Source organism: Saccoglossus kowalevskii, chromosome 18 (genome assembly GCF_978046115.1).
Source record: "Saccoglossus kowalevskii chromosome 18, keSacKowa6.1, whole genome shotgun sequence".
Lineage (NCBI taxonomy): Eukaryota > Metazoa > Hemichordata > Enteropneusta > Harrimaniidae > Saccoglossus > Saccoglossus kowalevskii.
The window spans coordinates 31,669,345-31,679,998 of NC_140658.1; the positions used below are offsets into that span (position 1 = coordinate 31,669,345).

Sequence of the window (10,654 nt, forward strand, 5' to 3'; positions counted from 1 at the left end):
CCATTGAGTCTATAGCACACATACCTAGTGTACAGTACATTTGACCTCTCCATTGAGTCTATAGCACACACACCTAGTGTACAGTACATTTGGCCTCTCCATTGAGTCTATAGCATACACACCTAGTGTACAGTGCATTTGGCCTTTCCATTGAGTCTATAGCATACACACCCAGAGTACAGTGCATTTGGCCTCTCCATTGAGTCTATAGCACACACACAATAAGGGTACAGTGCATTTGGCCTCTCTATTGATGTAAAGACTTCAGGTGTTTACCAATCATGACTGCCATGCAGCAAGCACTGTGGTTGCCATGCAACAAGCACTGCGCTATGAATAATATTTGACCAAGTATTCATAATCTTGACAAGACTCACCATATAAAGCTATTAAAAATACTTTTCTAAATTCCAACCAGCCAAAATAAGTGCCTTTCCAGACATTGACACCAAAGATACCAGTCAGTAAATAAATTATTGTCATCATCTGTGAAAGTAACAAGATAGGTTTGCTTGAACAAATATTGATCAATATGCAGATACAGTAAATTTTATGATAAAAAGCATAATTCTTATGAAAATATATAAAATATTCATAAAAAAATTACTCCGAAAAATTTTGCATGAGCAAAAAGAAGAATAGAAAAACACTTATGCCAAAAGAATGAAAGAATTGTCCTTTTCGCTGTATCCTTAATTTAGTTAGACTGTATGAATTCTCAAGCCTAAACACTTTGATAATATTGTTACAAGACAGTCCTTACCTACATGTAAGTAAACCTATGATTATTTAAATAGACATACTCACAATCTGTACTACGTCGTAACCCCATGGTAGGAATAAGACACCAGTGTTGTATTTCTCCCAATGTGAAGCAATAAAACATATCAGTATACACCATAGCACCCAATACATTGTAAAAACGCCTTCGCCAAAATCTTTTGTGTCTCGACTGAACACAGAGAATAGTGCAACAGATAAGAACATAGTTGACCAGCTGTCAACGCCATGGTCAAAGAGTTCACCTAGTGGTCCACTGGTCTGTGTCCGCCGTGCTTGTTTCCCATCGATACCATCTGCATAAAAGAAATTAGAGTCAGCTGCATAAATTAATTACTTCTAGGTTTAACACATCATCTGCCGTTATACACCATTTATATTGACTATGCATGGAGGCTTTCAGCAGTGAATGTGCTGAAGAAATTGAAGTTTTAATCTGTGTGTTTTGAACATATTGGCTATGCATGGAGGCTTTCAGCAGGTAATATGGTGCACTGTGACATTTAGGTGGTGCATGGAGATATGTAGGTGGTGCACTGTGACATTTAGGTGGTGCATGGAGATATGTAGGTGGTGCACTGTGACATTTAGGTGGTGCATGGAGAAATGTAGGTGGTGCACCATGACATTTATGTGGTGCACCATGACATTTATGTGGTGAACCATTACATTTATGTGGTGAACCATGACATTTATGAGGTAAACCATGACATTTATGAGGTAAACCATGACATTTATGTGGTAAACCATGACATTTATGTGGTGAACCATGACATTTATGTGGTGAACCATGACATTTATGTGGTGAACCATGACATTTATGTGGTGAACCATGACATTTATGTGGTGAACCATGACATTTATGTGGTGCACCATGACATTTATGTGGTGAACCATGACATTTATGTGGTGCACCATGACATTTATGTGGTGAACCATGACATTTATGTGGTGAACCATGACATTTATGTGGTGAACCATGACATTTATGTGGTGAACCATGACATTTATGTGGTGAACCATAACATTTATGTGGTGAACCATGACATTTATGTGGTGAACCATGACATTTATGTGGTGAACCATGACATTTATGTGGTAAACCATGACATTTATGTGGTGCACCATGACATTTATGTGGTGCACCATGACATTTATGTGGTGCACCATGACATTTATGTGGTGAACCATGACATTTATGTGGTGAACCATGACATTTATGTGGTGAACCATGACATTTATGTGGTGAACCATGACATTTATGTGGTGCACCTGACATTTATGTGGTGAACCATGACATTTATGTGGTGAACCATGACATTTATGTGGTGAACCATGACATTTATGTGGTGAACCATGACATTTATGTGGTGCACCATGACATTTATGTGGTGAACCATGACATTTATGTGGTACACCATGACATTTATGTGGTAAACCATGACATTTATGTAGTGAACCATGACATTTATGTGGTGAACCATGACATTTATGTGGTGAACCATGACATTTATGTGGGCACAGTGCAATGATTTCTATAACATCATACTAAAGATTTTACATACCTAATGTGTGTGATAGAAACTGACATACTCCAGCAACAACCCATACCCAGTTAGGTATTGGAGGGCTATCTGGATAATGTCGACTTGATGCAACCAGTTTAGTGTCGTAGAGCGAGAGTAGAACTAAACTGAATACTAAACATAGAAAACTTGCAAACGTCAAAACATTTGGTGCAACCCATAGTGGAACGAGCTGCAAGAAAACAAGAAAAATAATACGACCATTAAATCCTATTATTAAAAACATGGTTTGTATTATAATTTGGCAACCTCGTATTTGGAATATGATTTGTAATTATAATTAGTCCATATTTTAAAGTTCAAACTGAATTTCCATACACAAAAATTAAATTTTAAAGTCTTGAAGTAAATTCCTGCCAACTTGAAGTTATCCCTTCTTCAAATTACTTGTCACTGTTACCACACTTGGGTAAATGCACGATGTTAGCACTTTGTTTTGTATTTAGACTTAGGAAAAAACAATGATATAGATTTACACAGTTTTGATTGATTTAACCATGTAGTAAGACCATTGGTAACAAGTTGACAACAGTGAAGTCTATTGTTAGCAGATGAGACGATATTGAGAAGAAACCAAAAATGAAATTGATTTGACGGTGAATATTCCATACATGTATTGGAATACTTTTGTCTTTCCTAACAGGATTAACAAAACCTGACTGCTCATGCGACAGACAACAAATTAACAGTAGACTAGCATTAACTATGACTTCTTCATTTTTTACCTTAACGCATTGATTCCAAAAAGGATGAGTTATATATTTCGATACAGGAGATGTATCTTTTGAACTATACTGTAAAAAAAGCAGAATAGAGAAATTATTAATACAAATAGTAAACTGAGTCTATGTCTGTACCAGTCACCAATGCCACAATTGAACTTAGGCAGAGGGTTTTCGACACACCTATTCACATAGTTCATACCCACCATAGACTCTGGTCAGTCAAAATGACTATTTTGAACTGTAGGCATTAATCTGTGAATCAGCCAATGATGGAGAAAGAAATCTAGGTCAAGGGAAGTCTTGCCTTATGCCTTGTGATCACTTCTGGTTTTCTCTGTAAATGAGGACTAAGCCAATTGCTACGGAAAAGTGGGGTGATTGGGAGGAACCTGGAGTCTATGATGGGTTTGAACTATGTGAATACGTGGGTTGAAAAACCCTCTGCCTAAATTCACTACGTTCAATTACCCATCATAAACTCCGGTCAGTCAAAATGACTATTTTAAACTGTAGGCAGCATCAGACACCGAGAGGTGGTGTGTTACAGTGCAAAAACAGAAACATCAAGGGGAGTCCCAGCCCGAGAAAATAATCCCTACTTACGACTACCACCTACTTAAGATCAGTGACAAACAGTGTCTTATCTTGCAAGTGTCGTCCCCATAAAGCAACTGCTCATAGGGTGACAGGGTTGGCATGCCCGAGGACGCTAGAACCAAACCTGGATTCTTGGGCGACTAGCATTCCAAAGAAAAAGAGGAGCCATGCATAACCCAAAGGGGAGCACCCTGAACTCGATTACTTGGCCCAAATGGGCGAATCGAGGGAGTTGCTGACTCGCTGGGTGCAACAGTATGAGCGGGTAAGCATCGCTCAAGTCTAGCGAGGCTAACTAGTAGAAACAGAGCAAGGAGAGCAAAACAGTGCTTGGTGCTTCCAGGAAGCACATACTGAATTAGTTTGCTTAAGTCCAGAACTGGGCGCAGCCACCTGGAGTCTTTGGAACCACCAACACTTGTGAGTAGAAGCCCGGACTTAATGCAGGGTTCTCTATCCTGTGTATAGCGCCTTTTGTAAGCAAACTTGTAACCGTGTATCACCCCCTGGAGTACAGGAGTCAGTTACAAATGTACGTGCTGCATCCAAGCCAGAATACACCAACGCAATCTGTGGGCGACAGAGATAAGTGGGTTCGTTGGTTCTACATTGGGGTGATCTCTCCTCTGCCAAGGCAAGACCTCGCGAGGCCTGTAGAAGTCGATACATGTAGATTCAGCCTCTGCCTCCTGCCAAACATATGCCCATCCCCCTCATCACAAAAGGAAGCGTCAAATTTGCTTCTCCTGCGAGCTGGGTGGGCGACCACCCAGGAACAGGGCGGGACCACAACCTGGTCCTTTCTTTGGGGGGGGGCACTCTTCCCTCCTCCAGAAGAGCATGGACGCTCGTCTCCTGGCTACATCTGGCCAGTTGCTGCCGACTTTGGTCATTATGTTTTCTCAGCTTTGGGTCATTTTCGCTTCACAGAAGCCAAACTAGTTCGCAGATCTCACCTGTACCAACTGGTTAGTGGGATCCCAAAGTACCAAGACTGCTCCTTCCATCCTCAAATGAAAGACGGTAGGGGAGGTCCAGTCTGCGTAACTGAGACAGTGAAGCATCCAGTGACTTTGTTCGTCGGCCAAAACAGCATCCCGCTACACAGAGGCAGCCCCTGCCACGAGACCCTGATGACACTGCAGGATATCCTGCGTAGCTGTGTTGTGTCCCACCAATGGCTGTGTCTGCTGATTTAGGAGACTTCAGAGTGTCCCACCAATGGCTGTGTCTGCTGGTCTAGGAGACTTCAGAGTGTCCCACCAATGGCTGTGTCTGCTGGTCTAGGAGACTTCAGAGTGTCCCACCAATGGCTGTGTCTGCTGGTCTAGGAGACTTCAAAGTGCTGGAGGCGCAAAGCAATACGTTCCAGTCGGCCGGCCACAAACTCAAAAGATTCCATGAATGCAGCCATTGCTCTTTGTCCGTCTCACCGAACCAAAAAATCGTGGTACTGGGGTCAGGGGAAGAAACCAAGTGATCCGATCGGGCCGCGAGATTTGGCTCTAGACTCTGCTGGCTCTGGTCTCAAACATTGTATTGATCCGGTAGCGCTTGGTCCAGCGGAAAGGGTTAAGCATGAGATTGCCCCACCCTAGGGACTTAGGCTTCTATTTAGCAAGGTCCACCCGTCAACAACGTCTGTGTGTTCCCACTGCGTTCAGCACTCGGCCAGACCAGGAGAGTCGTGCAGTCGGGTTGGCTTTGGATCCCGTCGTCTGGATCCCGGAAGCCATTAGGGGCTGCCCAAGTGAGCAAGCCACCTCTGATGGCTGGGCAGGTCCCCTCTCTGGGGGTGTCTGCGGGTCCTCGAAAGAGGAGTGACCCGTAGTGGAGGCAGGACTAAGGACAAATTAATCCCTTGTCACTAGGACTGACAAACTATCCCTGGCTGGCAGAGTGCAGGGGGAGGGTACAAAACCCCATGTCCTCTCCTGCTTTGTCGTCTTTACTTATCAACTCTCCTGAGATTTTTTTGGCAGGCCGATTTCATTTAAACTTGGCAAGTCACACTTTCACTCTAGTTACGTGGTAAAATCTGAAAAAAATTCCTAGCCCACCATTGCCATAACAGCAGTCAAACATGGGGCCCAGGGGCACCAAAGTCCTTTGGAATTAAGCAGAACTTGGGAAGCAGACATACATGATTTTAACTGGTACTGTTCAAGATTCTGACTATTAATAAAATATGTTCAAAATTCAGCAAGTAATCTTCAGATGAATTTAAAAAATAAACTTTGTTACCAAGTACATTGCTAGTCTAAGCACAGAGTGCTATCAACTTCACTTGCTTTATATTTAGTTCCATTCAATTTATTATCAAGTACATTATCAGGTTCAGTGTCAAGTTTATTATCAGATATATTGCAAATAAATTATGAGATTCATTAGTAAGGGTTATACCCTCAATTTTGTGAGGGCAGTGTCTCCTCAGCTTGTTTGGTCAATCTGCATGTTCTCTGAAAAAAAGAAGAAACACAAACAGGTTTAATGAAAGCACCATGTCATTCATACCTACAATGGATTTGTAGCACATAAATTTAGAGGCCTAGAATTCGAATAAAAATAATGATTGCACAAATAAAATACTGGCATATAATTAGCACGCATTCGTCCACTATCAAAACAATATGTAATTTAGCTATTAAGCTGCATATGCAAAGCATCCACACTAGCAACATGACATGCAGATTACATCAAACCTGTTGAGATGTTCATGATTTAGTAAATAAATATGTAAATTAACTAATTTACATATGCAAATTATTCCCAATAATATGACATGAAGATGCCTACCAAATTTGATCCAAACCTGTTGAGTCATTTAAGAAATAATCCTAATTTAGTAAAAACAATATGCTATTGCCAATTTACATACCCGGTATGCAAATTAACCCCAATAGTAATATGGCACACAGATTACATCAGTGTCTCTATAAAATTTGGACAAAATCATTCGAGTTGTTTAGGATTTACTCTAATTAGTGAATTATCCCTATTAGTGCATCTATTACAACAATGCATATCCATATCAAAGTTGACTCAAAGGGCAAATATGTCGAATTCTTCAAGAGATAATCCCAATTTAAGAAAAATATGGAAATTAGATAAATTACATATTGTGCATATAAAACAGATTTAGCCCAAAAGGTGCGAGGAGTGTCCCAAAGCATGTATAATGAAGTAAATAATTATTTTTTTTTTCATAACGGCAGTTACAAACGTATTTCAGTTAACCCCCCCCTCCCCACACACACACACGCATATACGCCGATCGAGCATGGGTGGCCACATCGGGAGCCACATGCTCTGACTCGCATGAACAGTGAAGGGTTCAAATCGCTAAATTACAGGATTACTCAGAATAGATATTAAGAACATTAATTATCAGAAAAGTATTAACAAAAGTCATTCAATCACAAATATTCATAATTGGACTTTAGAAAAAATCCACGATAAAACAACACACTATAAAAATGGCAGAGGCAACAATAAATTCACGTTACTTACCAGGAAAGTTGAGCGAGAGTGAACTACTTCCGGGTCACAACCGTTGTTGAAAACGACAAGTTGACAACATCGAGTCGCGTTTCGATTGGTTTTTATGATTCACGGGGCCAAGAAAACAATGTCAGTACCGACCGATGATGTTAAATAATATTTTTGTGTTTGATAACATTTACCCACTGACATGATTGACCGCATTGCGATTTTGTGTGCTTCGCACAGACCATGGAGCTAAAAAAACTCCATGCACAGACCACCCACACTCAGGCTAAGCGAACGGTACTTTCAGTGAAATGTCTAGTCATGCTTACACCACCCTACAGTATTTAGCAACCGGAACAACAGGCATTTACACAGGGCTGTGCAATGTCATACTGTTAGTACCGGTTTAATATTCTCTCAGTTAAACTCCGTAAAAACATGTCAGTACCTTCTGATGATGTTGAATAATATGTTTGCGCTCAGACACGACTGACATGATTGACCGCATTACGATTGCATGTGCATTCGCACAGACCATCCATGCTCAGGCGATGCGACGGTAATCAGTGCAATGTCGCACTATCAGCACCGGTTTAATATTTTCTCAGTCACACGCCGTAAAAACATACTTATCTTCTAAACGCACTGCATGATGCAAGACACCCGGGATACGCTAGGAGTTATTACTAGTATTGTATCGAGGTTAACCTTGAACACACGTTCCTGTACCTCGTGTATTTACTCAATCGTGATTCGATGAATAGCCGTATGTGGTTCATAGCTCTCTTGTCGCTGCCCAACTTTATTATTGCTTGACGGTATTAGTCGGCCCCAGAGGCGACTGACAAGATACAAAACCATACTACGAATATAAATAAAAATGTAAAAATCAGTTGTCAGTCATACAAAAGAGCTATGGAACCGCAGCTATGAATATAGCCACTGGTTGTTGCCTGTCAGTGACCAGTTCGTGCAATAAAACAGCGCAGCAAGTGTTCAATTCGTCCAATAACACACACACTACTTTATTAAGACAGCGCCCATGTAATCACTAATACACATCACGCATTGTATTCTATCAAAACAATTATTATAGCGAAATTTGAGACATTGAATCACACTGCCATATCGTCCAATGATCGTTTTATGCATAACAAGGGTATGCATGATAAATTCAAATTAGTACTATTTTCTATCATTAAACGAATAATTTATGTGATAAACCATCACAACATACATGAACACATCAAATAATATACATTCTTTATTATGAAACTACAATTTGATAAGAGAAGTGTGTATCAGAAAAAATAACACAAAATGTTTACTATGCAAATTGTGCCAATCACCATGTATGACAGAGATTACAGGTTTTTGGGCTAAAAAGTAATTTTAAAATGATTCAAGCGAAATAAAAAAAAAATGCCCTGGAGATATTCACACAAGCTATCATAATGCCAAATTTCAGAAAAATAGACTGAAGGGTTTTTGAGATATCTTTGTCTACAGCCTACGGCACACGGCACACGGCCTACGGATTGTGATTAGATTAGTCGGCTGGACCATTGGTCCAAAGGACTAAAAATGATTTTTGAATACCCTCAAGCCAAATGTATCTCCTTCGACATATCTCATTCTACTTAGCTTGAGTGTTGAAACAAAGTTATTTTTTTTATATTGTTTTTCATTTGACCTCTTTTTGCTAGGAATGGCATTTTAACTCTCCTGTGATTTTTTTTGCTAGGCTGATTTTGATTTCTCAGCAGGAAGGTCATACTTTCATTCTAGTTGAGTGGAAACAATTTCTGGCCCCCTGTCTCAAAAAAATATTTTTTCAATACCTTCACACCAAATGTTTCACCTACTACAATGTACAAGTCTTAGAGTAAAAAGCTTGAACACAACTCGTTCTACTTGCACACTGACAAGAGACCACCAGCCCAAACAATGTGTCAACGTATGTTTCAACACAACATTTAATGAAATGTAAATGCTGCATTCAACGAAGAATCTTCAAAATACAATCACAAAACAGTTGCTTTTTGTAATATGTCAAACTGGAAACAGAATATCTGGTACAATTGGATGAATGCAGTCCGTGATTGGTCAAAAATTAACCAGGGGTAGAATTATACGACATCAATTTTTTTCATGGTACCATATTTTATAAACATGCCGCAAACTAAGTCTATTTATTGGACACACACTTAAGAGTTTCAACAACAATCAAAGTATTTTTCATGACAAGCAAATCGCAACTAAGTGCATTAGGTAGGGTTATAAATTGAGTGCAATAAAAATATACCAACATACCAGAGATAAACAGCAAGGTAACAAAAATTTAGTAACCGTGTCAGGACAACAACAAAATTGTTTTCCTATTTCACAATGTTAACAGAATATAAAGTGCTTGTCATCATATTGATCTCTGGGTCAAAGGGTCAACTTGCATGAATATGATAACAATAGCAAAAGACCGCTAGTGAAAAAGTGAAGTGACTTCTGAAGACTAAATGCTAGGGTTTTAATTATAAACCGAGGTTAACTTCAAGTTCATGTCCTACCATGGCAACACCCAGAGCAAATCGGCTTGTATCATAATGTTTGTTGTTGTATTGCATTGTGTTGTGGTTATGTTTTATTTTATTGCATTATGGATGCACCAAGTGATAGTACATTATGTCAAATTGTGAGCAATTATACATTTGTACTACATATTATAGAAAGTGATTGTGCCTAGACTCGGGGTCAGATCAGGGTCACTCAAAGGTGAAAACGAATACCCACGTGAGTCCATGGAGCATTATCATTAAACACAGCTAAGAAGTGAAAATGGCGTTGAAAATGTAATACACCATCTATATATATATATATATATATATATATATATATATATATATATATATATATATATATATATATATATATATATATATATATATATGATGATACGGTAAGTCAATATTCATATTGTTAAAACAGAGATTGCCAGCGTGATAAATTTTTCGCATTACGCCCCGTGTTTAACAATTATTCTTTGTGGTGGAAACGACCGTGAGTCACCCAAACTACCATAAATGATACTGACGTTAAGAACAGTATAGCAGCGTGATGAGAAAACATATTAACACAAGAATGCCTACCTTATACTTGTCAAATCCGGCAAGCTGTTCCTCTGACAAGTACTCAGTCGACATGTTGATCGCGATCGTGATCGAAAGTGGCGAGAGAATAAAACTCCCTAAGACGACAGAGAAAATAAAGACCGGTAAAATGTTTGGCTGATTTTTCTTTCATAATTTTCTATTTGTGTGTGTATTTGTCTATATTTGATATATAAAAGCATAAGCTTCTAACTTCTTCTTCTTTTTATCTCATAAAGAAGGAAAAACAGCTACTTTCTTTGCGTGTTCTTATGACAGACTTAGGCAGTCTGCGGTCAAAGGTTATGCTAATTGCACTTTGAACTCGACCTTT

The 10,654-nt window shown here is 39.3% G+C and overlaps 1 protein-coding gene across 1 annotated transcript in view; it reads right to left on the bottom strand.

Annotated features, from left to right (window-relative positions):
- Positions 1–10,396, bottom strand: part of LOC102801293 (ethanolaminephosphotransferase 1-like) — a 47,003-nt gene extending 36,607 nt beyond the window's left edge. The window contains exons 1-5 of the mRNA XM_006819286.3: positions 10,321–10,396; positions 3,092–3,160; positions 2,346–2,538; positions 808–1,076; positions 378–486 (exon numbers count right to left, since the gene is read on the bottom strand). Coding sequence (XP_006819349.1) covers positions 378–486; positions 808–1,076; positions 2,346–2,538; positions 3,092–3,160; positions 10,321–10,374 — 694 coding nt within the window. The 5' untranslated portion in view covers positions 10,375–10,396. The remainder of the gene's footprint in view (positions 1–377; positions 487–807; positions 1,077–2,345; positions 2,539–3,091; positions 3,161–10,320) is intronic.
- Positions 10,397–10,654: the final 258 nt, after the last annotated feature.